Source organism: Kogia breviceps, chromosome 9 (genome assembly GCF_026419965.1).
Source record: "Kogia breviceps isolate mKogBre1 chromosome 9, mKogBre1 haplotype 1, whole genome shotgun sequence".
NCBI lineage: Eukaryota > Metazoa > Chordata > Mammalia > Artiodactyla > Physeteridae > Kogia > Kogia breviceps.
Genome location: NC_081318.1, coordinates 32,951,128 through 32,978,792, shown reverse-complemented (window position 1 = coordinate 32,978,792; position 27,665 = coordinate 32,951,128). Strand labels below are relative to the sequence as shown.

The following is a 27,665-nucleotide window of genomic DNA, read 5'->3' as shown; positions in this document are numbered from 1 at the left end:
ACAGTTATTATTAGGCATTTTAAACATACCATTTTAAAACAATCATGGCATTAATGTTTTAACCATTTGCACATTTTAATTACCAGGAAGAAAGTATATCAGATTTTGATAGCTCATGGAAGGCTCCCCAGCTAGTATCCTAGATTGAGACAAAGAGAATTAAAGCCCGAGAAGTGAGACAAGGCTGCTTAGCAACAATGACAGGTGAGGTTGATGGGAATTAACAGCTTTTGACTGTTAGCAGAATGGCAGTGTAATGGGATCTGCTTATGGTAATGAAGCATTGACTAGATGGCTGAATGTAGTGATGCTTTCTCATTTATTTCATAAAATTATAGATGATATTGAGCCCAGAATGTTTAGATTTCTGTACTATTTATACTTTTGATATTGTATTGAAAATTAGAATCATATTGTATAGTATTGTCAACTTTGTAATTATCTTATGGAGAAACTTATTCAATGGAAAGGAAAGTAGCAAAATAAAAGCGAAACAAAATATCCCACTACTCCAGTAAAACCACTCAACACACCAATACCTTATCTTTCTCAAAGTAGCTGCAGTTTAAGGGAGCATTAATCTGTCTCTAAATTGGAAATTGTCCAACTGTTCAGGTTGCTGAATAAAAAAGAAAGCCGATAAAAAATTTAAAAATTTATTTATGTCTTGTCTCTGGGCAACAATTCTAAAGAATTGTTGTATCAAGGTGAAGTAACCATTCTTAAGGTTTCTTTAGCCAGGACACACTCAAGATCAAAACAATTGACAATGAAGGAAAAGATGGCTCAGTGCATGTGACATTAAAGATTACATCAGATACAGTCTGTCTCAGGAATGACCATATGTCCTTTCCATCTGATGTCTGTTTCAGGACTCAGACAACTGAGTTAAAGGTTTTAGATATGCTTTAAAGGATAGTTCTTTCATCACCTGTATTAGGTTTATTTACAAATCAAATGTTTCAAATTGATCACATGTGCATACTATCAAAGGAATGAACATAATGACAATATTTTTCCTAAAAATTTGGATGCTGATTCATTTCAGGTTATGTGGGTTTGTAACACTGAGTACAGGATGAAGTATAGATATCTTGTGTTCTTTTCACTTAGAGAAAGAAGAGAATTTTTTTCCCCTAGTTTTGAACTAATACTACAGGAATGAAATAGGAAGAAATAATAGTTCTTTTCTAAGAAAGACTTTTCTAAGGATGGCTTTAAAAGAACAGGCAAAGGAGAGCAGAGCCATGACCGTTGCAGCTTGAATCGAGATAAGCAGAAGTGTGTGTGCTCAATGTCACATGGCAGGAGGCTTTCCCCAGAGTGGTTTGCCTGTCCAGGGAGCTGTTTCCTTTTGTGTCTGATAGAGTTTTACTTTGGAAAATACCCAGTTCCCTGCCTATTGCTTCATTATGGATTATACAGGTAAAATTAAATTTAAAATATTTTCCAGCCATGTAGAATTACCTAAAATATACTATTTTGAATTAGTATTTAAAAAATTACATTGGTCATGTTTGTAAATAAATTATTTTAAAAATTATTATGCATGAATTTATTCCTGAGTATGTATGAATTTGTTGTATACAAATTGTGATTAATTTAGGATAAGTACTTAAGGGAATTTCTCAGACATATGCTTGTTGTTTCTTCTATTTCAGTTTGGGTCATACTCAAACAGACTTAAAGTAAACTGCAACCCATATTTAATCCACATTTCTACCCTCTGGGCCAGAAGGTTTAGAATACAAATGTCTGAGTTCAGATTATGCCACAGAGAGAATAAAATTCATACACAGTCTACAGAGATTGTAAAACGTTTTTGCCATTGTGTTGGCTTTCTTGTGCATATGTGTGGCCTGATCTTTTAAATGCGGTTGACGTAGTGAAGTGAATTGGAGAATTTCAGTTTTTATCCTAAATTTTCTGAGTGTAACTGACGTCTTCCTTTTTTAAACTGCTTAGACTTGTTCTCAGTTTCTAGTTTCACTGAGTGGTAAGTTGGTACAAGAATAAAGTTAAGGTGAAGTTAACCAGGGGTGGTGTTTCTTGATGATTAAGTCGGGGCTTCCTTTAGATTGGATGGGGTGAAGGTGGGGTTGGGAGGTAAGGTGGTGGTAAGGAGATATGGACATGGATCTTTGCCCAAAACTTGTGCAGGTAATTCAAAATTATATCACCGTAAATTTGAACTTTGGGGTAACAGTGACACTGTTTTCTGACAGATTCCTCTTAAACTAAACAACTAAGACTGGAAGATTTTTCCACCAGGGCAGGGACCTACTTTCCATACCCCGAATAATGACAAAATCCCAGTGTGTGTTTAAATTAAGCATTATTTACATGTTCTTTATAAATAATCCCTTATGACCTATGGATGGATCTTTGGCAAGATAGCTAATTATGGTGAGAAAATCAAATTTTTTTGTGAAATTTTTAATAAAGTGCCAGTTTTAGGCACTTGCTATGTAAAGGACTTCTGTTGTAAGTATATTTTGAAGCTAAAACATTTAAAAGTAATTAATTATCCCAAATACCCAAATATGTTTTTTCTATAAATCCATATTTCCTACTTTAGAGTTCCTTTAAAGCAAATACTATAGTAGTATCTCTTTCTCTCCTTCTCTCTCGCTCTCTCTGGATTTTGAATTTCTTTTCCTTATAACATTAGTGTACCAGAATTTCATTCCAGGGCTCTGAAATAGAATATAATTACCTGTTAGAAGGCTCACTGTATATGTGATACTATGTTGAAGCAGAAAGGACTACATTTTATAGACATATACAAAGAAATCAAATTTCTATAATCCTACCAGGGAGCTTTACTATGAGTTTGTTTTAATTATATATTTGTACCTTTTTTCCAAAGAACAGAATCATTGATTTTTTTTCATTTTTCTATAGTTTATGTATTGCCATCAAAACACTTCTTTGTTGTTTTTAAGTAATACTTTATAAATGCATAGGTGGTATTTTAAAAGACACACAACTTTAACATGCTAAATACACATCAAGAGGAATAGTAAGAAAATAAAGCTTTAATGTGAACAAAGGATACAGCTCCAGAGAAATTCCAGATATGACACTTTTAAAATTAGGTTTTGTAGGTACTCTGAAGAGAATATGTGGTTTAAGTTCTTACCACACTAATAGAGATAACATTTATAAAGCTAGTTGTCCGATGTGGTAGGAAGCTATTTTGAGTATTATCTTCTATGGTGATTTTTATAAACATTTTACATATTTGCAAATATAGGTATATTTAGTCTATTAAACTTTGAAGAAAAGAACACACATGTTTTCAGTTCATGGAAGAGTGAATTCTTTTGCATTAGAAAAGATAATTTATTTATTTCAGTTCAGCACAACCACTTTTGTACTAATGACAGCATCATAGCACTAAAAGGGCTATCTTCAAGTAGAAAACTGAGTCTTGAATATTCAAGAATAGATGTATTTTATTTTGTTTTTCTGGAAAGCTCTTTCCCCCATGTGGTTTCCATGTTACCCATGTGGTTTCCTCTCAGATTTTTCAGGTCTTTGTTGAAATGTCTTCTTTTTAGGGTGACATTATCTGACAGTTTTACCTAAAATAACCCTCCCATTCAATCACTCCTTGTTAATTCCTCTTATTTCTCTTTATAACACATACAGCCACTTGATATATTACATATTTGTTTGTCCATCTCACCCTCTAGAATATAAGCTCCGAAGAGGAGAGAGTTTGTTCATGGCTGTATCCCTAGAGTGCAGAACAGTAGGCTTTCAGAAAATAGTTGTTGAGTCAATTTATGAATGGGGTTTCTTCTAAAAATTACTATTGACTTACCTTAAGAGTTTCACTATTATCTTTCTTTATCAGCAACATTCTAAGTTAACAATAATTATTTTGACCACTAAATTATTTTGAATATTGATCTCTTCTTTCATTGCTAATTTTATCCTGAAATTAACAGTACTCACTTTACTAATGGAAGGGTAGGGTCATAGGCAGGCAGGGTCGCAGGCATGCATAATTAGACATAATTGATAATAACCCAAAGATCACTTTGGTTTTGGAATGTAGTATGTGATTTTTTTGAAGGGGCATGGAGGACATCAGTCAGTTTTATTCTTCCTCCATTTTCTTTCATTATGTTTTCCTTAGGCAGGCCATTAATATTTGTCTTCATTCTCTGAGCTCATGCCAGCTTCCCAGAGGAGAGAATGGGAGCAAACTAAAATTTTGGCATCTGTTTTGTCGAAGATGGGTCTTTAGCCATATGGATCCCAACCTTCTGAAGTGTTTAGAAATACCTCAGGCATCCAGACGTTATAGAAACCTTAATAGGAGTCAGAGGTTGTCATATGTGTCCAGATTGCTGGCAAGCGAGACCTCATTTTTTTTTAATATATATAAATTTATTTAATTAATTCATTTTTTGGTTGCATTGGGTCTTCGTTGCTGGGTGCGGGCTTTCTCTAGTGCGGCGAGCAGGGGCTGCTCTTCGTTGCGGTGCATGGGCCTCTCATTGCGGTGGCTTCTCTTGTTGCGGAGCATGGGCTCTAGGCATGCAGGCTTCAGTAGTTGTGGCACGTAGCCTCAGTAGTTGTGGCGCACGGGCTTAGTTGCTCCGTGGCATGTGAGATCTTCCCGGACCAGGGCTCGAACCCGTGTCCCTGAATTGGCAGGGGGATTCTTAACCACTGTACCACCAGGGAAGCCCAGAGACCTAACGTTTTTAACATACTGATCCTGCTATGGTTATCTAAAAAGTAGACGTCTTGAAAAATATTGCAGCCTTTAACTTACTCTTAGAAATCTGTGCCAAGAAATAAATATAGGCACTCAGAAAAATGTGTTTATATATGCATATATACACCCTCACATATAAGCTGAAGAAAGAGCTACATCAGTGAGTCAGCAAGAAGTTGTCGCATATAGACTATGGCCTCTGGTGGGAAGTACCAGTTATCACTGGGTATCTGTGGCGGATTGGTTTCAGGACTGCCCTCACCCCCAAATCCACGGGTGCTCAAATCCCTTATATAAAATCGTGTAGTATTTACATATAACCTACATGCATATTTTAAATCATCTCGAGATTACTTATAATACCTAATGTGATATAAATGCTGTGTAAGTTGTAAATACAGTGTAAATGCTATGTCAATAGTGTGCATCAAATTCAAGTTTTGCTTCTGGAACTTTCTGGAATTTTTTTTTTACTGAATATTTTGATCTGCAGTTGGTTGAATCCATGGATGTGGAACCAGTGGATACGGAGGACTAACTATATCTCTACCCAGGGATCATTTTCTCATTCTACTTTTCCTTTTGCCTTTCTGATGGCCACATCCACCCCCATTTGTGTGACTATTCATGTGCAACATCTGGGATGCGATTTGAAATAGATCTTATGTTAAGATACTATTTTGGTTTCAACCCTTTTGAAGTGTATTGCCCTTTCCCACTTCCTGCAGTTGTGTCTCAACACTATTATTGATACAGGCATACCTCGTTTTATTGAGCTTTCTTTTATTGCTCTTTGCAGAAATTGCATCTTTTTACAAATTGAAAGTTTGTGGCAACACTGCTTCAAGCAAGTCTATCAGCATCATTTTTACAACAGATTTGCTCACTCTGTGTCTCTGTCTCACATTTTGGTAATTCTCAACATATTTCAAACTTTTTCATTATTGTTATATTTATTTTGATGGTGACCTGCGATCAGTGATCTTTGGTGTTACTACTACAACTCGCTGAAAGCTCAGATGATGGTTAGCATTTTTTAGCAATAAAGTATTTTAAAATTATCATTTTTTTTTTGGACATAGTGCTGTGGCACTTAATAGACTACAGTACAGTGTAAACATAACTTGTATATGTACTGGGAAACCAAAAAAGTTGTGTGACTTGCTTTATTGTGATGGTGTGGATCTGAGCCCACAGTATCTCTGAGGTATGCCTGTGTTCTTCACTGGTTGTTGACCTGGACCACTTATTTTGGGAGGGATGCATTTTTCTTAATTTTTGCAATTTTCAGTATAGTCCTTTCTGTCATTTTTAGTTTTATTGGTGACCCTTTTTTAAAAGAATTTTCTTCTCCATATTTTCTGTTGATTTCTATTTTCCTTTCATTTTAGTTGAATTCTTAAAATATAATTTTGGTAATTATTTTTTTATTTTTCAAGAGGCATTATAGAAGAGTAGTTAAGAGCCTATGTTTTGGAACCAGACTGCCTGGGCTTGAATCCCAGCTTATCACTTAGTAATCAGTGTGACCACTGTCTATCAAATGTGGATAACCCTACCTTGTAGGGTTGTTATGAAGATTACATAAGCTGATACATGTGAAGTTCGCAAAATAATACCTGGCACATAGTAAACATTTAGTAAATATTAGTTATTATTATCTTAGCTGCAACAAAATATTTGTTCTTATGTAGCATCACTGCAATTCTTCATAATGGTTCAGCATTTTCAGTAACATAAAGGTCAAATTACCTTGAATAAATTATGTACATCCATACAATGGAATATTATGTAACCATTTAAAGATGAGATGGATCTACATATACTGACCAGAGAGTTATTAATGATATTTTTAGATGGTAATTTGCAGTTCCACAATCATATAAGAATTTAATGTTTAAAAACTGTGTTATATAAAGACATGTCTTTGTAAACTTCAGAAAATATTGGAAAAAGTATATACCTTAGATGAATGGATGGAAAAGAAACTTGAGCTTTTGAACTTCCTATTTTATATGATTTAAAAAGTGGGATTATTGAAAAAACACACTTTTTATGCATTTCAATATTTAAAATATTAGAACAAAACTTTCTTTGCTTGTGTTGGATAGACATTCTAATTAAAGTCTGTGCACTTATAGCTTTTAGAAAAAAACAGATTTCTAAGAGTAAAGGTAATGCAGGTAATGAGTGAAGAGACAAAATAATAATATCTTCTTTGTGTTGATGGATGAAAAAGAATTATGCCCACTTGCACACAGGTGTACACTGGTGTATGCACACAGCGTTAACATGACTGTGTTACTCGGGAGAAATGACAGGAATTCTCACAAAGTAAAATGAAGAAAAATAAGGCAAAAGAGATGGGATAGGAGAAATATGTGCACATACATATATTCCTAGAGTGGTGGTTTTCACATTTGAATAATAGTTGCAAAATAAATAATAATGTATTCACTAACATTTGAGTGCTCACTGGGTGTTAAGCAGTGTTCTAAGTGCTTATAGTATTATTTTACTGTTACATTTGCTTGTGAATTTATATGCCCAGAAAGTGTGTGGAATAGTGTACATATTTTCACATATTTGTGGTTGAGTGTACAACCCCTGATCTGTCAGTCTACCACAAGCCTACTGAAAAAACAATGAGCTCTGGAGTTATTTTAAAAGGTAGGTTATTTTTCTCATTTCTGATATTCTTAATTCCCTTGGAAAGTTCTACTTGCTGCATAGAACCAAGAACCCTGATTTGCATATCTTTGTGGTTGGTGGCTATAAAGCCAATATTTAAATTTCTTTGAGGTCTCTTTTAGTGCCCGGTATCACAGGATGAAGATCTTGTCAGGAGGGTGAATGTATGAATGTATATGTGGCTCTTGGCCTTGTGCATTTTGTGACGAAGGAATTCCCCTTTGAATTGCCTGCTCCCCTGAAGCCCCTGGAGCCTCTGGCTCAAGCAGCACAGTCGGTCTGTGCAGTGTCTCTGACGTCACCAGCGTATGCATAAGCCCTGCTATTGTCTTACTGCTGTAACAGGACTGGGGATTGCAGTATCCGCTGTTGCTGCTGCTCCCAGTCTTGCCCCTGCTGCTACCTAGTCCTGCCTCCCTGCATCCCAGAGGAGCCACGTCGGCCTGCCTTTCCGTGTTGGATTTTCCAAAACAGCTCTTCGGTTTTTGGTGCTGTAGGAGACCTTGCTTTTCAGTCACACGGGAGAACACTGAAGCTTGTAAGAGGAGAATCTGGCAGCTGGACACAGCTTGGACTGCATTGTCTGTCTTCATGACCTCTGCTGTGTAGCAGCTCATCTCTCCACTCTCACACGTACACTCTCCTCGATTTTTCTTCCTTCCTTTTTTTTCCCTTCTTCTAATCTTTTAAAAGCAGCCTCTGGAGCCAGCCATGTTTGGCACTGAATCTTCATGTAAGTAAATGGATCTCACTTTGCTGTTTAGAAATCTGTTTGCTGTCATGGTTTCATTGGCTTAGAGTTCATATCACTTTGCCTTAGGTCATTAACAGCTTTTGTATTTGGGCTCTAATTACAAAGAAATTGGTCTCAGGGAAGTGACTCCCCCTTATCTGGGTTATTCATCCTTAAGGCCAGGGATGTCAGTGTGGTCAAAACCAGGCCTCCAAGAGGGAGGGGAGGAAGACAGGAATCCGGGCAGCCTCCCCAGAACGTGTTAATTGATGGGATCAAGTCTGTCACTGATCTATTGTTGTGGGTTCTATAATGGTCCTTAAACCCTAAAATAGATACTGGAGGATCTGAGATGATAGTGTTTATTAAAAAGGAAAAAAGGGCTTACATTTTTTAGCTACAAGGAGAATGGGGGTATCATTATATCCTCTTCTTCCATATTTTTACAGAAACATAGGAGTAGATATTATATGTAGATTTAAAGAATAAGAAATAAGCTTTATTTTTAAAGATGGGTTTTTTTTTTTTTTTTTTTTTTTTTTACGCAATGGCTTCAATTTTAATATGCTGGCTAGTGCCACAGTCCAGCAGCATTGTATCTGTCTTAAAACTTATACAATGAAATTGCTTTGGTGCAGAGCAGGCCCTGCACAAGGGGCTGGGCTGGATGGCACTTGTAGACAGCTAAAATGGGTATTTGAAAAATGATGACCAGCCTAAGTAATGAGGATTATTTAATGCTGGATGTAGAATAGTATAACTTGTCGATGCAGTTATACAGGCTCTGCAGGATATTTTATCATTATCTATAAGCAAAGGTGACAGTTAAGAATTTCTAAAGAGACTCAGAAATTTCTAAAGAGACTCTGCCGACCTAGAACATTAAACATTGGCAAGACACTATCTTTGTGGGGAGAGGGGGTTAGGGTAGGAATTTAGGAAACACATTTCTTATGAATATATAATCCAACCTTTTCTTTCTGATCTCAGGTGATCAGTGTGACTATTTGTGCATAGCTGATGATTATTCCAGAATAGTAGTATTTCAAGAGAGCTAATAATCTTCAGTTCTTTTGTTTCTTGATTGGCTTTTTTAAAGGGTGGATTATTTTTGTTGTTTTACCTAGAGGCTTCCCATTTCTGAAATTACCACACTGCATTATCAAGGTCAAGATAGAATAACGATGAGATGTAATGTCCCATTCAGCATGTGACAATTTTATTTTCTAATAATTTAAAAATGTTTTTTGAATTCACTTAATGATACATTTGGAATTATTGTCACCCAAGAAATAGAAACAGATTATTTAGTGGCAAAGACCTTCCAGTTTCATGTCAGTCATGGAATTTTGTTTATGTAGGAACCTAGGTATAGATAGAAATATTTATCTACTAAAGGAAAATTAGTCTTATTACTTTGCTTAGCTGAAAATGGAAGTTGAAACTCACTGTGGGACTCTTTGGGTTCTTGGCATAGGGACCCTAACATTGTGTGGCCAGGTTTACCAAGCAGACTTGTTAACTTTCTTGATGATTAAACCTGATCCTTTGATAATATCACACATGTGCTATGTGCTATGTTTGAAAACTGCTGGTTGATTTTGGTCTCCATAGCTACCAAATTACTGCACAGGTAGCATACCATTCAGAAGACAGAACATCATCATGTAGGTTTTGGGCATTTTTTGACTTCACTGAGTATTAAATTTTGTTTCCTGTTTGTCCCTAGAAGACCATAGATAGATTTGTACTGTCAGTGGTTGTAAAGTGTTGAGAATGGACTGCTTTCTTTAGATAAGGAGATTCCTTAAATCTCTACTCAGAGTTAAGACAATTGTATTTTCTTTGTGTTTTGAGGCATAGCTTTTCTAGACCTATAATGTCCATCTTTTAGAGGCTATTTTATAGGCTGAGACTATATTTGGAATATTCTGAAAAATAGTCACATTAAAAGTTCTAATTAGTTCAGAAGGGATCTTCCAAACCACCTAGGATATTCATACTAAACTTTTACAATAAATAACTTGTTTAGCCGTCTACTCGATGTACAGTGCTGTGCTAGATCCTGGAAAGGTCTGTTTTTTTTTCTAACATATTCTGATTTCATGATTCTTATCCTTGATTTCTGGTTGCAGTACCTTACTTGTATTGGATGCTTTTACTTTTTAAATTGAGGTATGGTTTACATACAATAAAATGCGTAAGTCGAAGTGTGTAGCTCATTGAATTTTTGCCTGTGTTTACACCTATGGAACCACTACCCAGTTTGAGATACAGAACATTTCTGTTACTCCAGAAAGTTGCCTTGTGATGACCCTTCCCAGTCAATTTTACTTCTCCTCCTCACCAAAAGGTAATCACTATTCTGAATTCTTTTGACATAGTCACTTGTACATGACTCTTTAAAATTTTCTTTCTCTCCTCCTTGCTCTTTGCTTATAAGAGAAGGAAATGTCAATAGAAATGTACATGTCTTCATTTTCAAGTACTGGATTGATTAAGTTGACTTTGTTTCAGACCTTTGAGGTCAGGAATTTGAGGTAACCTGGGTATCACATTATAACATGTATTGTCTCACCAAAAATAGTATTGCTTAATTTAAATGCCAAAAAAGCACCCGCCTCTTCCCCCCCCCCCCCCCCCCCACACACACACATACACAAAAGAGCCTTAAAAATGACAAAAAATTTACCTGGAAGAGTAGACCCTTGTTTATCAAAGTTAAAATTTACATAGTTATGGCAACAAAATTAATAAATGCTTTGTCTGACCTCATTTCAGTGAATACCTTCTTTTTAAAAAAAATTTATTTATTTATTTATTTAGGCTGTGTTGGGTCTTTGCTGCTGCACGCGGGCTTTCTTTAGTTGCGGCGAGTGGGGTCTACTCTTCATTGCAGTGCGCGGGTTTCTCACTGTGGTGGCTTCTCTTGTTGCGGAGCATGGGCTCTAGGTGTGTGGGCTGCAGTAGTTGTGGCACTTGGGCTCAGTAGTTGTGGCTCGTGGGCTCTACAGTGCAGGCTCAGTAGTTGTGGCACACGGGCTTAGTTGCTCCACGGCATGTGGGATCTTCCTGGACCAGGGCTTGAACCTGTGTCCCCTGCATTGGCAGGCGGATTCTTAACCACTGCGCCACCAGGGAAGGCCCAGTGAATATCTGCTTAATTCACTTTGGTGAATAACTCCAACAGTGCCAGTCACATTTTTTCTCACTTAGAGTATGAATCTCCCATAGTTGTGTAAATTGGGCACAGTCTATTTTCAGCCCACTTTTATATGGAAGTGTTTTGTGTTATGTGTAGATTAATCATTAGTACAAAGCAGGAAGTATAGCTTCTGTAACTCTGTTACCATCTTGATATATTTCACTGAGCTTTTCCTTTACTGAAATTTCCCATGTCTAAAAATGGGAGTAGTAAGTCTGCTGTTTATCTGCTTTGAGGAAATGCAATTTTAGTCTGTGATCAAAATAATTTAGGTTTAAGAAGAAAGTACTAAAAATAAGGTTTGTGAGGGGAGTGGTCTTTAAAATGCATATTTTAGGTACTTGACTTAATGATAGTTCATATTTTAAAATTAATAAATTGAATTCGATAAAAATTAAAAATGTTTCATTTCCTCTTAAAATTTTATAAATGGAGAAAAAGTTCATTTTTTCTTTTTGCGGAGTAAGGAACACTGGTTTTGTACTGCGTCCTTCCTCATAAAGCCACTTATTCTCCAAAGAGTAAATACTTCAAGTACATGGGCATTTATTCAATCAGCGTTTATCTAGCTTGGTCCTCTTCCTGTTTCCCCTCCTATGTTTAACTTTTTCAGGCCTCAAGGGTACCATTTAAGATGTGCTGTGGTGGGAATTGTGCCCTGGTCTAACAAATTAATGTGTCTTCCAAAGCACCTACCTTATTAGTCCAGTGAAGAGAGCAACATCTTACCTTTTCAGAAAGTGTGCCCTTGGGGCAAATAGTGTCATTTAATCCCTCCTGTCAACATTTTGTTACAGTCATGAAGAACATACAGTGTTATCTCGAAAGGGAGAGAGAAATCACCAAAGTCTGAACAGAGCAGTAGTATTTTGTGAGCTTAGTGATGATGGGGAAATGGTGGACCTGTGTGTCAGAGTGTCAGTTCTCTTTATTTCTGGTGTGACTGGCCCATAAGTCTTCCCTGCCATCCTCTGCATGCCCACATCACCTTCAGTAGGCAGCTAGATGCTGGAAAGGATTTGGGGTATAGGTGATGCCCCATGCAGTTTTCTTTGATGGGCACCAAAAGTGCAGCTGTTGCTTTTTTTTTTTTTTTTTTAAATAAATTTATGTATTTGTCTGTGTTGGGTCTTCGTTGCTGCGCGTGGACTTTCTCTAGTTGCAGTGAGCAGGGGCTACTCTTCGTTGTGGTGCGTGGGCTTCTTACTGCAGTGGCTTCTCTTGTTGCGGAGCACGGGCTCTAGGCACGTGGGCTTCAGCAGTTGTGGCACACGGGCTCAGTAGTTGTGGCTCATGGGCTCTAGAGCACAGGCTCAGTAGTTGTGGTGCACGGGCTTAGTTGCTCTGTGGCATGTGGGATCTTCCCAAACTAGGGCTGGAACCTGTGTCCCCTGCTTTGGCAGGCAGATCCTTTTTTTTTTTTTAAAGAGTCTGTGCTTTTTTTTTTTTTTTTTTTTGCTGAGTTGAGTCTTCGTTGCTGTGCGCGGGCTTTCTCTAGCTATGGGTAAGTGGGGGCTACTCTTCGTTGCGGTGTGCGGGCTTCTCATTGCAGTGGCTTCTCTTGTTGCAGACCATGGGCTCTAGGTGCGTGGGCTTCATTAGTTGCGGCATGTGGGCTCAGTAGTTGTGGCTCACAGGCTCTAGAGCACAGGCTCAGTAGTTGTGGCTCATGGGCTTAGTTGCTCTGCAGCATGTGGGATCTTCCCGGACCAGGGCTCGAACCCTTGTCCTCTGCGTTGTCAGGCGAATTTTTATTGCGCAACCAGGGAAGCTCTGGCAGGCAGATTCTTAACCACTGTGCCACCAGGGACGTCCCAACAGCTGTTGCTTTTTATTTTCATTACTGATGAATGCATTAATTTGGAATTGACAGCTTCTCAGTTTTAATAGTGAGTATGTTACCATGTTTCTAAGAACAATGTAATTATCTCAAATTTTGAGCCATTATGTGGGAGATAGTAAAATGAATATACCCTAGCAATATTAGGTCACCAAGAAACTGTATAATTAAATGGGCATCTCTTTGATAGAGAAATAAATGAGTCACACTCCCTTTTTATGTGCATTTCAGGGCCATTCTTGGCAACCAGTCATACGTGAGATTAAACTTAGGTCTATTGTTTTGGTGTAATTTTTGTGAGTTGGTTGAGATGTTAACAGCAACTGTGGTCATTCAAAAAATAGCTATTCACACCTGGACTGTTTTGCAATATAAGCCCTAGTTCTTGTTAAATAATTGTATGAGACTGCTGTTTTTGCTGTCAAATGTATGTTTGACATTTTAGTACTATTTCTCCCCTGCTTTATTAGTTTTTGTCATATGAAACTAGGTAGTTTAGAAACAGCCATTTTCCTTTCCTACATCTTTAATCTGGCTGTTAGTATTTAGCTGTATTGAATTTTAGATGCTTTCATCTTACTTAAAATACAAATACTTAAATATACACCCAAACCCCTCTAATTCTGCACTCAGAACATTGAATAAAAGAAAAAATATTATTACATGACTTTAAATAAATAGAAACCACAGACTGCTAAAGTCACAAATAAGGAAAAATAATTATAGATCACTGGGATTTACACTGGGACATGGTCATACAGGAGGCTGGGAAGTTAAAGCTCATATAACACTTTTGACTTACCTTACTATATTATTGTCTTTTCTTTCCTTCTGACAATGTGAGTTCTGATGTGAAATTTCCTTTTGGGTTTCTTGCCTGTTAACAGGTGACATCATAATTTTTAGTATCAAGGGAATATTTTAAACTAAATAAAGATAGGAATTTTTTTTCCTTCTGGGTATTTATATACTAATTCTACTAGTACAGAAACGGAATAAAAATACCCAGTGGTTATTTTATAATTCTCAGATTATTTATTTTCACTTGAGTATTGGTTTCCCTAATTGTTAGTTTGGTTTGTTCAGCAGAAATTACACATGAGTTTTCAGTGATCTGTTGTTTTCATTGTCACAAAGGACCAGATTTATATCCTGTATAAACCGTGGGGAGTCTATGGGGAAAAATTACCATATATAGAAACTTTCCTTATAGAATCACCATGGAGTTACACAGGATGTGAATAGAATTGTTATGGATTCTGAGTTGCAAAAGTCACTGATAATGTGTATTTTGAACATAAATAGTAGTTATCACATTAAATTATGTTCAAATACTGTTAAATTTTCAATACAAGACCATATGGTACACAAGAATATGAATTGTATGGTCATTTTTAAATTGTTTTACAAAGTGTATTTATATCCCACCATTTTTTCCCTAATAAGTGTAAAACATTCATTAACACACTTATTAGTGTGTCTTTAATTAGAAAATGCCAGTTTTGAATTATTTAAAAGTCCTGTAATGTAGTCACATTTGCTGTGCTGGAGTAGTAAATTGTAATATTTTCTCTATAGAGATTTTGCTTTTATTAATAATGGATTCAGATAACTGTGAACTGAAGGACCAAGATATAGTTTAATACATGTTGTAGAAATGGCAGCAACCACGTGCCAGATACAGTGACTAAGTGCAGAGACTCTGGTGCTTGATTGCCTGGATGCAAATCACGGCTTTACCACGTTCTACCAGGGTTTGGCCACCTACCTTCTAAGCTCTTGGGGCCCAAAATGTGAGTTATCCAATGACCTCTTGATGTTAGGGGAATCTGCCTTTTTGGGCCAGGACATCTGCACCAGGGTAAGGCTTATCAAGGGTCACTGTGGAGATTAGACTCTGACAGTGGGAAAGACTGGCTGAAGAAAAGGAAATGTCACTTCCTAAGACTGGGTGGAAGTTCCATCACTGGGATCTTTGAAGGGACCCCGTAGGAGATCTGAAGGGAGGAGACTGCATGAAACTGATGAAATAGGTCAGGGTTGGCAAATGCCCAGCATATTTCTCACTACTGGTCATCCCTGTGGCAGACATCACTAACTGGTCACAGCACTTTTGTAGAATTGCCTTAAGCCATAAAGGGTTGAAATGTTTTCCTCTTAAAACACTTATCTGTGCAAGTATTTTCCACATTAGTGTGAACAATAGTCACATGAATAAATATTTAAATAAACTTGAAAACAATTATTGAATTAAGAAAAAATATTAGGAATCTTAAGAGTTCCCGTAATATCCCTTTTTATATAAAATAAACATACCATTCTGTGTTATATTGTGATTCTCAGTAATATCAAAATAATTCAGAGCTGCTACTCTCTTTTTTTTTTTTTTTTTAATTTTTGTTTTCTTTATTTTTTTGGCCATGTCGGGTCTTAGTTGTGGCATGCGGGATCTTTCTTTGCATCGCTCAGGCTTCTCTCTAGTTGTGGTGCTCGGGCTTCTCTCTCTAGTTGTGGCGTGCGGGTTTTCTCTCTCTAGTTGTGTCACGCGGGCTTAGTTGCCCCGTGGCATGTGGGATCTTAGTTCCCCGACCAAGGATCGAACCAGTGTCCCCTGAATTGAAAGACGGATTCTTTACCACTGGACCACAAGGGAAGTGCCCGCTACTCTCTCTTTTTTTTTTTTTTTTTTTTTTCGGTACGCGGGCCTCACTGTTGTGGCCTCTCCCGTTGCGGAGCACAGGCTCCAGACGTGCAGGCTCAGTGGCCATGGCTCATGGGCCCAGCCGCTCCGCGGCATGCGGGATTTTCCCGGACCGGGACACGAACTTGTGTTCCCTGCATCAGCAGAAGGACTCTCAACTACTGTGCCACCAGGAAAAATCCTGCTACTCTCTTTTGAATGAAATTTACACCAATTGAAGACATCCCCAGAGTGTAACAGCATACCTAACATATACACTAAGTACTCATTCTTTGAAATTTGAATCTGCTGTGGCTTAAAATAATATTGAAAATATGCTGTGTGGGCTTTATAGGGGATTGATACTCAGTTTAATTAAATTTTCCAGGCTAAGGAGTTTATCACACACAACTGGCACATATCAGAAATATGTCAGTGGACAACTCTTACCTGTCACCCTTCAGGCAGGAGGAGGTGACAATATGGACTTTTATTATTAAGCCCAAATTTGTTAGAGATAAACTGCCATTTACTGATACTTTGCTATGTACTGTTAACTTGACTACATCTCATCTAAGTTCACTTATCATTTTTTAAAGATATTTAAGTAAAAATAATGAGGAATTATAATCATCAGTTCATTTACAGCACGAAAACCGAGAATTGTTTCTTTGCCCATCCTGATGTAATTTTAGGAATGAGAAAAATTATGTTCCATTTCTTTGTGAGAATTTTAGACTAAGACTCAGGCTTATTGGCATGCTTTGGGGAACAGTGAGTCTGCTTGGGATGCGGACAGATTAGGAAACTTCAGTGACTCCATTAGAGTATTGTTTACTACTTCCTTTATCCACGGCTACTTCTAGAACACCTAGGGTTAGTGGGAGGCTTTGGTAGGGTTTGGCCTGGTGATACACATGGATAGTCCACGCATGGGCTTGACTCAGAAGTCTGGAATTTCTTACCTGAAATTTTCCTAGATTTGTTTTAGTATAATGGTGTTTCAGTTGTCTACTGCTATATAACAAACTACCCCAAAATATAGTAACTTAAAATAAGCATTTATTATTATATTTCACAGTTCTGCAGATTGACTGATTGACTGGAGCCGCTGGTGGTTCTTATGTCTAGAGTCTCTAAATGTGGTTGCAGTCAGATATCTCCTGGGCTGCAGTCATCTAAAGGCTCATCTGAGCTGGAGGGCCAGGATAGCTCTACCACATGGATATCAGTTGAGGCTGGCTATTGACTTGAGGCTCAGCTGAGGTTTAGGCAGGAATGCCTGTTCTTGGTTTCTCTATGAGATTCAAGCTTCTCACATCATGGTGCTAGGTTCTCAGAGGAAGCATCCTGTGACATAGCATCCAAGACACCTAGGAGGAAGCTGCAAGGTTTCTTATGACCTGGTCTTGGAAGTCTTAGAAGTCACTTCCACCATATTATACTGGCCAAGCAAGTCACTAAGATGAGCCCAGATTCAAAGGGAAGGGAATTGGACTCCTCTTGGTGAGGGAGTGGCAAGAGTGTATTGTAGAAGAGCAAGTAGAATGGAAAATATCTTAGTGGCCATCTTTGGAAAATACACTTTGTCACAAATAGTTTCCAAACTCTGTTCCATGAAGTTGGTGCTTCAGGGGTTTGTAAATCAGGGGTCTGCAAACTTTTTCTGTAAAGAACCAGATAGTGAATATTTCAAACTTGTGGCCCATTCAGTCTCTTTTGCAGCTACTCAACTCTGCCATTGTAGCACAAAAGCAGCCATAGACAAATGAGTGTGGCTGTGTTCCAATAAACCTTTATTTATGGATGTGGAAATTTGAATTTTATATAATTTTCACATGTCAAAAAATATTCTTCTTCTTTTGTTGTTGTTTTTTCTTTCAACTCTTTTAAAATGTAAAAAAACATTCTTAGATCAAGGGCCATATAAAACCAGGTGGTAGGCAGGCTTTAGCCCATGCGCCTTAGTTTGCTGACCCCTGCTCTTAATATTTGATTTGAATTTCATTTTTAATTGCTAAAACCCTAAAAGAACAACAGATACATTCATATATTAAAAATAACTAATTTTGGGGCTTCCCTGGTGGCGCAGTGGTTGAGAGTCCACCTGCCGATGCAGGGGACACGGGTTCGTGCCCCGGTCTGGGAAGATCCCACGTGCCGTGCCGTGGAGTGGTTGGGCCCGTGAGCCATGGCTGCTGAGCCTGCGCGTTCGTAGCCTGTGCTCCACAACGGGAGAGGCCACAGCAGTGAGAGGCCTGTAAACCGCAAAAAAAACCACACAAAAAAACCAAAAATAAAACTAATTTTGATATGTGGGGAACTACTGATAGATGAACTTAGGTTCTCATTGGTTGACTTTATTATTAAATATTATAAATTTGAACTTATAAATGTATGTCAGTTTCACATATTGGGCTCTGGCATAATATTCTGTTTGAAAAAAGGTTGTGTTAAAAATGACTGAAAAAAATAGAGCAAAGAAACAAAATCACAGGACATTTGAAGGCTTAATTTCTAGTCTGTTCTCAGAATAACACTAGGTAAGACAGACTATGGAGAACTTCTGTTTGATTCAATTTCACAAATATTTATGGAATGCAGAGGAATAGCATGTGATAAGAAAAGCTTAGGCCATTGTATTATAGTCTTGATTGCTACAGATTTATGATTCCTTTTGAAATCAAGTAGTGTAAGCACTCCAGTTCTGTTCTTTTTCAAAATTGTTTTGGCTATACTTGATTCTTTCATACCCATAGAAATTTTAAAATTTGCTTGTCAATTTCTACAAAAAGTCCTACTGGTATTTTGATTGAGAGTGTTTAATCTATAAAGCAGTTTGGGGGGAGTTGATGGTTTACCAATTTTGAGTCTTCCAATTCATGAACATGGTATATCCGTCCTTTCATTTAATTAAGTCTTCTTTAGTTTCTCCCAGCAATGGTAAAATGAGTTATGAAATTAAAAGAATAGTTAGGGTTTCTTTTTTTCACTGATAAAAGAATACTTATCTGGAGTAGAGTAACTTACCTCACCCACTGAATATTTGTTTCCAGGGAAAGTATAATAAAATGTATAAGTTGATGGTATTAGTAAAATCTCATTAATTCAAATTTGGAGGACTTGCTTGAACTTGTGAAAAGTCTTAAATAGCCTGAAAAGTGAGACTTTGCTAAACAAATGTCATGTAGAAGTCTTTGGGGAGATATATTTTAACAAAAAGATAAGCAGAGTTTGTATATTTATGTAAAATGCTATTTTTACAGCCCTTAAAACATTTGCTCTCTCAACATGATAAACTACTTCTTTCTTCCTCTTGTTTGTTATCTTAGGAAATCACTTTCTTATATTTTAGAAGTAAATTTACTCCAGTTTTTGCCTAAATATTCACAGTTCTTTAATTAGAAGGACCTGAACTTACAAATTTTTATATTTAGAAACAGGATCCCTCTTCTTATGAAACTGGTCCTGTAATCCTACTGGGTTACCAGCCTTTTTAAGAGTCTATTAAATCTATTGATCCTTATGATTTCAAGAGATTTGAAGCCAACCTCTCTCTAAAAATACATTCAGGATGGCATTTGTCACCTTTAAAAATTAAATTGAATTTGAATTGACTTTATTTTTTAAAGAATGTTTTCTAATTATTTGACACTAGTTGTGCTAATTTCCAAAGTCTTCAAACTTCATGAAGCCAGATTTGATAGAGATTGATTATATATATGCATTATAAATATGAATCAGTAAACATCTATCTAATGCCTAAAGCAACTAATATCAAATCCCCCCACCCTTGTTTTAAGCAGCTTATAAAACAACAGTCCTGTAATAACCCCCAGTTAACTAATGTAGTCTTTTGAAAACTATGGGGATGAATATACTTAATGGATTTTGAGTTCATCTGTACTGACTTTCTCACCCTTTTTCTGAGTTGGTTCCAGGTAGCCCTACTATATTAGTTATTTTTGGTGTAAGTATATAGCACAATGCTTCAGAACCTGGGAGTTGAGACAGACAGACAAGGGGGCCTACTTTTACTCTGTAGCTGTGAGCATCTTATCTCAGCCTTAGTTTGTTCATCTGTAAAATGGGTATAATAGGTAACCTCATGAGATTCTTATAATTCTTAAGTGAAATAGGTAGGTAGGGGGACAAGCCCTTAATGGCACATAAGCAATCAATAGTTTAATTATTTTTAAAGTTTTCCATACCAGAAATACTACATAGTATGTGTATATTGGTTTGAGATGGAGTATAATTGAGGGTAGAAATGGCAGCATCAGATGTATACAAATTGAAAAGAATGAGAAAAAATAATTTTAAATGAAAAAGTTATTATTTGGTCCCTGCCATCTGGCAGCATACATTCTCAGGGGACAGGATGAATGAAATATATATAAAATTCATGCATGTATACTTTATTTTAATATTGATTTGTAGAAATGTTTTCACACATATACAGTTACCTAAGATAAGTGTTCTTGCTTCTCTCTCTCTTTTTTTTTTTTTCTTCTCTTTATATCCACAGTCTCCTCGCTTCTAGTATCATTCTCATGGGTTTCTGTAATAGTCACCTTAACTTGTCTTCTTAGCTCCCCTTTCACCATGCCTCGGTGATTTTTTTGCCTCTTAAAAAAAATTGAGATATAATTAACATACTATAAAATGCACAGATATTGTCTTCTATGCTATTAGTTTTGACAGTTTTACATGCACCTATAAGCACCACCCAAGTAAGATATAGAGCATTTCTCATCACTTCAGAAAGTTCTCTTGTGCCTTTTCCAAATGGTTTCCCTCATCACTAGGCAGTCATTTTCTGATTTTTATGATTTAAGATTAGTTTTGTCTTGGAGTTAATGTATGTGGAATTACACAATTTGTGTTCTTTATGTCAGCTAGCTTGCTGATCGTGTTTTCCAATGGCCAACAGCTGTTCAAAAACTTGATGACTGCTTTTTGAACTAAATGTAAACTTTTTGCCCAGGTGTTCAAAGCTAGCCACCATACGGTTGACACTTTCCTCTCCTGGCTGGACTCCCACTACTACTCTGTATTTATTATTTGCTTTTCCCTGAGTGCCTTTTCTCATGCAAGGCCTTCTATTTGGATCTTACCTCTATTTCCAGCTATTCAAATCTTAACCATTCTCTAACTCTTTGAAGTTCATCTCAGGTACCAGTTACTCTATGAGTTTTCCTGGTTCTCCTAATGTGATGGTTCTCAAGCACTTTTTTTTTTTTTTGAATCATCATCCCATGGTCATCATCATAGAAACCTCTTTTGCACACAGAACAATTATTCTCTTTTCCAACATCGTCCTTCTCCTGTCCCCTGCCCCTCTAATCACTGCTCCCTACCAAAACACATCCCACATTTTTGAATACCCTGTTGCACTTTTTTCTTTTTTTTTTTGCGGTACGCGGGCCTCTCACTGTTGTGGCCTCTCCCGTTGCGGAGCACAGGCTCCAGACGCGCAGGCTCAGCGGCCATGGCTCACAGGCCCAGCCACCCTGTGGCATGTGGGATCTTCCCGGACCAGGGCACGAACCCGTGTCCCCTGCATCGGCAGGCGGACTCTCAACCACTGCGCCACCAAGGAAGCCCCCCCTGTTGCACTTTCTAACGAAGGGTGCATGGTTCCTGGTTTACATGCTCTGGAATCTGACTTTTGAGGCTGAAATTCTCATTCTGCCTACTGTATTACCTTGAGTAGATTAACTACTCTGCACCTCAGTTTCTTCCTCTGTAAAATGGGCATATGTATCACATACTATATCATGGGTTGTTGTGAGTTTTTAAAAGCAATTAAATGCTTATTACTTAATAAAGACTCAATAAATGTTACCTATTATTATTAGGTATTATCATATTGGAGTCTTTTATGTTATTGCTTTCTACTTCCAATTGCATTGCATTTTCCCTGTGACTTGGGTGTATTCATCTTAGTGGCTATCAAACTAAACAATAATAGTCATTTGTCCATTTAATAGTTTTCTGTATGAAAGTCTATGATGTGTTGGGAGATTTATTTAAAGACAGAATATTAGTGGTTCTGGGTTTTGTGCTTAATTCACCTAACACCTGTATTTATTTAATGTCATGTTTCAGGGTGTCTTGCTTATTAAACACAATAATGTAAGTTTCCTTCTCTTTATTAAGGAAAATGTGAATGGAATTCATACCTTTGTCGTGGCATCATTTTTTATCTTATTGCAAGCTTGATATTTAAGGAGAATCTTTTAAATACAAATAATCATTCCCTAATTTTTCTGATTTATATGTTTGTAGTTTTGTTTGTTAGATTTTCTTAAAGTCATGCATATCTATAGTTCTTTTTTTTAAAGCTTCATGATACTTTGATATAGATGCTGCAGCATGCTTTGCATTGCTTAACCTCCATTTAAATGGATTAGTGCCATTTGATAAACTTTTTTCTTTTCTTTTTTTTTGGTCTGCATTGGGTCTTCATTGTTGCACGCAGGCTTCCTCTAGTTGCAGCGAGCGGGGACTACTCTTTGTTGCGGTGTGTGGGCTTCTTATTGTGGTGGCTTCTCTTGTTGCAGAACACGGGCTATAGGTGCACGGGCTTCAGTAGTTGTGGTGTGTGGGCTCAGTAGTTGTGGCTCGCAGGCTCTAGAGTGCAGGCTCAGTAGTTGTGGTGCACGGGCTTAGTTGCTCCACGGCATGTAAGATCTTCCTGGACCAGGGCTCGAACCCGTGTCCCCTATATTGGCAGGCGGGTTCTTAACCACTACGCCACCAAGGAAGTACCTTGATAAACTTCTTGATGCTTAATTGGAATACACAGAATTATCATTATTTAAGGAGGAATAGTAGGGAAATAAAAGACCTATGAGTTTATTTTTGGGTTTATTTCTTTTAGTTTTTATACTAGCATGTATCAGAGATGTTTTTGTTTGTGTAAGGGGGAACAGACAGCAGCATTACTACTCTCTGCAGTATTTGTGCATATTATGAAAGACTTTTACTGTGGTGTTGCAACATGCCTTGCTTCCCTTCAGGCTTTCACTAAGCAAATACAATCTGTGCTTATATTTGATTTCATGCAGAGGATTGGAGAGTTGGGTTTTTTTAGATATAAAATACCCAGGTCCCTGAGTCTTTGGGTCTTCATCGGCTGGGTATTCATCAGCTGCACACCTGACTATCATCCATTTGTTTTTAGTATTAAATTGACCTTTTCCAGGCTCTCTTGTTGAGGAAGTTGGAGTCTGCATAACACCAGCTGTGTGTGGTGTCAGAATGGAACAATAATTCAGGGATACAGAGTATGCCTCGCCTTTGTTTCCTGAAATTGTGCATTGATTCCTTTTGTCAGTAGAATATTTCAAATGAATGAAAGCAACATTTTCTATTTTTAGTTATTGGGGGAAGGGTATTTGCTTTAAAAAGCAAATAGTTTGTCTGAAAATTCAAATTTTATTCAGTACATCTAATTTGCTTAAAGTAAAACAAACATATAGGAGAAATTTTAACTGTCTTCAATGTCATGGTTGTCAGACCCTTTCTCTTCACAGCAACTTGATTATTTAAAGTTATTTTTTAGGCTTTTTCATTTTTAATAAAGGAAATATCTCCATTCTAACTACTTCTGCCAGCACGAGAACAGTTTTTTTTCACGAATATTTTCAGGAATTTTTCTACCTGACATTTTAAAGTAGATAAAAGTGGATTATGTTTATAGAGTTAATATTTCCTTTCCTTTGGCATTGAATGTACTATAATTTGTAGCTTCCTAAAATTAGGGTTAGTCTAGTTTTTTTTTTCTTCCCCTGAGTACATTCTTTGTAGAATAGATAACCCTTGAAGAATTTGTTAGTTCAGGATCTAATATGAATCAGTAAATATTTTCTGCTAACTATTATGGACAACCAGATGATTGGGAGTTCTTGAGAAGCATACAAAGAAATATATAGCTTTATAAATCATTCTGGAGATTTCTTAGGATATTAGCATTAAAAGCCTGAGGTACTGATTTTTTCCTTTTTCTGACCTGGACTGCATTTGTGGAGGACCGAGGCTGACAAGTAAAATAGTTCCTTGCTGTTTAATAAATTTTTCTGGGAGTTGTTTATTATGGTGTGGGAAGCTCATTCCATGCATTAAGACTTGACTTTCCTGTGTTTTCTTAGAACTCCTTGCTCCTGAAATACTAAAATTTCTGCTTTGCCTTCCGTGCGGCTGAGCCACCTCCCTATTAGTGACCATCCTCTTTGGCAGTCAGCTCATGTTAGCAATGATTGGATGTCAGGCCAAATGATGCAGCGTATTTTATTTTATCATTTCTGTTGTGTAGGACCCCCCAAAACATCATGTCTGGAATAAGGGACAATATGACATGTATAGGGAATCAATAGAACTGGATAGGAAAATCCTCAGTATTTTACTCATTGAGCTGACTGGACTTCTACTTAATTTTCTGCTTTTGAAAAATTAGTAGTAGAAATAAGGCTAAGTAACAGCTGTGCTAGGCTTTATACTCTTAGTTTCCTTCCCAGTCACTATGAAAATGAGGCATGATCATTTAAGCTGCCTTTTCAGAGAACCCATTTTGTATTTTGAAAAAGTAGTTGCATAATAATAAAATGCCCTACATGTGGTGGAAAAACCACAACTGCTCGAATCTCCCAATCCAATCTTCAGTATAAAATCCTGTCCTAGGGGTGGAAGTAGGTGTGGTAACAATGTCAGACTTTTTTTTTTCCATGCCATTTTTCAGCAGTTCAGCCTAAAGGTGCATTATACTCTTACAAAATTCAGGAGGTCACTTCATAATAACCAAATTTAAAAGCTGATGGTTGGAGCCAGCATTCTGTCTCTAGGATCGCTGGCAATATAAGTAGAGAGAGCAGCTCTGCTCTGAACAGTTGCCATGGAAGCCACACGGGCAGCCAGAGCAATTGCCTGTGCCATGTTTTGTGAGGCAGCCTTTCCCTTAAACATTGGTATTTTATGCTGGTGATTAGAAGAATTTGGCATTTGGGAGCAAGGCCCTGTGACCTTGTATTTTTTATGAAAATGCACAGCATTGAAGTTTTACGTTATGCCCTTAATATACAGTCCTACCACAAAAGCTTCCTGAGGAGAGCCAATTTCAGGCTGAAGAGGAAAAGATTTTATGATGCTATTTAAACTGAGCAAGGCTCTCAAATGTAATGGATTAGAATGAGGTGGAAAACAGACAAGCCTATGGTAAGACGGATCCGAAAAGGTTGATCCTAACCTCTGACCATCACCTCTTGCGTTGACTAGACCCAAGTTACCAACAGAGAGTTTCTTTTGGTCAAGATAATTGAAGTGCTTTGATCTTTTCAAATTCTCCTGTTGGAGATAGAGGGAATATTTTATTCAGTTTTCATGAAACTATTAAAATTATCTGTTACATGTTCAGCAAGCACACTGTGCTGCACTTGAAGTGTTTTTTTTAATTTTTTTTTTTTTTTGTTCTTATGTTCCCTAAGGGCTTTTACTACTAGCCTGCTTCTGAAATGTGTAAGGGAGGGATCAAATGAAACTTCTTTTAATTAATTATATAGCCAATAACATAATTGTGAATTTCATGAAATTATTTCTAGATAGAGTTGAATCTAATATCTGACATTATAGTTTAGCTAATCACTTCCCAACATTTAAACTGTCTAGCCAGTGGTAAATGGATGCTTTGAGAAATAATTTTCTGTAGTAGGCTTCTGGGGAATGTTAATGTTAGTCTGTATAGGAACAAGAGTGACCCCAGACTGCATTGAAATAGTTGTTTCAGGTACTTGTGCTCAGCATGTGGAGATGTTGAGGGTAGTTTTTAAAGTAAAAACTATTAGTGCCTTTTGTTCTTTAAGGGGGCTGATGGAGGAAGGAGGAAGCTAGACTTTTTATCACTACAGCCTTAAGTGAAAAATACCTTATAGATGTTGGGTGCTAAAAAGGTAGTCTAATGTGACAGCTTTTTAAAGGGATAGTTGTAGGTAGATATAATGTGATAACTGTTCTGTAATTTGCCTGGAGTCCTCTTCATTGCTAATAATCATTCCTAAGCCAATTGGAAAGGAGTCCCAGTTTACTAAGGAGACCACAGTGAATGGCCAGAATTGGGCAGTTCCTACTGCTAAGAAGCTTTTGTTCACTTTGGTTCCTGCAGTAACCAGTGCTGGTCAGTTTTAGTCCTCCTTATAATTAAGAGTTTCCTCCAGTGAGTATTGATTGATACCTAATGACATTTTTATTCCTGAAGGCTAGGGTGAGAGCTACTTTTAAAACATGAAACCACTTTAATCTTTTTAGTGTACATCTAAAATAACATATTGTTTCTTGAGCACACCAAAGTTCATTTTCATTGTAGACATCTTAAATAATACAAATAATGAGAAAAGGGAGAGAGAAGAAAAAGCAGGCCCTGAGCTTTGGAGCCAGATGGACTTGGGATTGAATCCAGGTTCTGCCCTTTACTGGGCAAGTGATCTTTGGTCATCTTATAATCTTTCAATAGAGAACCACACCCAGCCCATGCTGTGAAAGGATTAATGAGATAGTATATATAAATACCTTAAAACAATGCCCCACATATAGTAAGTGTTGCATATGTACTTATACAAGTATAAATACGAATAAACATGTATTGAATACTTGTAGGTTGGTGTACTGTGGGATTTACAATATAGATCTATAAAAAGGTGTGTATATGTGTAAATTCTAGTGAACGTCTTCAGCTGTGTCTTTAAAGCAGAGTGCCCTGCTCAGTAAGTGGGAGGTTTTATGATAATTCATAACATCCCAAATCCTCTCCCTTGGTGATAACTTCTCTTTATTTGTTTTTTTTTTTTTTTTTTTTTGCGGTATGCGGGCCTCTCACTGTTGTGGCCTCTCCCGTTGCGGAGCACAGGCTCCGGACGCGCAGGCTCAGCGGCCATGGCTCACGGGCCCATCCGCTCCGCGGCATGTGGGATCTTCCCGGACCAGGGCACGAACCCGTGTCTCCTGCATCGGCAGGCGGATTCTCAACCACTGCGCCACCAGGGAAGCCCTCTTTATTTGTTTTAACATAATATAGTCTTTGAGTGATATATGTATAAAAGTATATCACTTTCTATATACTACTTTGCAATCTACTTTTTTTCATTTAACACTATTTTATAAATATTTTGCTCAATGCCAAATTTAACAGCCATAGATTTTTTTACATTTATTTATTAAAAAAAATTTTATTGGAGTGTGTAATGTTTTGTTAGTTTCAGGTGTATAGCAAAGTGAATGTTAAACATATACATATATCTACTCTTTTTTTTTTTTTTTTTTTTTTTTTTTTTTGCAGTACGTGGGCCTCTCACTGCTGTGGCCTCTCCCGTTGCGGAGCACAGGCTCCGGACACGCAGGCTCAGCGGCCATGGCTCACGGGCCCAGCCGCTCCGCGGCATGTGGGATCCTCCCGGACTGGGGCACGAACCCGTGTCCCCTGCATCGGCAGGCGGACTCTCAACCACTGCGCCACCAGGGAAGCCCTATCTACTCTTTTTTAGATTCTAGCCATAGATTATTTTGCTGTAGCTTGAAACATTTTAAAACTAATCCTTTACTAATGTTGTTTTTTGTTTGTTTTTGTTTTCATTTTATCTCTTATAAACATGTGTAGTAAACATTCTTGTGGTTGAATCTTTGCACATAGTGATGCTTTTTTCCTTAGGATAAATTCCTAGATGGTAAAATTAAAGGACAAAAGGCATGCAAGAATTTAAAATACTTGGTTCCTATTACTAGATTAACCCG

At 37.3% G+C, this 27,665-nt stretch overlaps 1 protein-coding gene across 12 annotated transcripts in view; it reads left to right on the top strand.

The window, feature by feature from the left end:
* The window catches only part of ST7 (suppression of tumorigenicity 7), a 259,056-nt gene that overhangs the window by 53,685 nt on the left and 177,706 nt on the right, over positions 1–27,665 (top strand). For 3 of the 12 annotated variants that reach the window (XM_067042292.1, XM_067042291.1, XM_059074385.2), the window contains exon 1: positions 7,715–8,159. The exons of 8 other annotated variants lie outside the window; for them this stretch is intronic. In XM_067042292.1, the coding sequence (XP_066898393.1) occupies positions 8,138–8,159 (22 nt within the window). In that variant the 5' untranslated portion in view covers positions 7,715–8,137. Of the gene's footprint in view, positions 1–7,655; positions 8,160–27,665 lie in introns of those variants that run through there. One more of the 12 variants, XM_067042290.1, reaches the window with a different exon arrangement.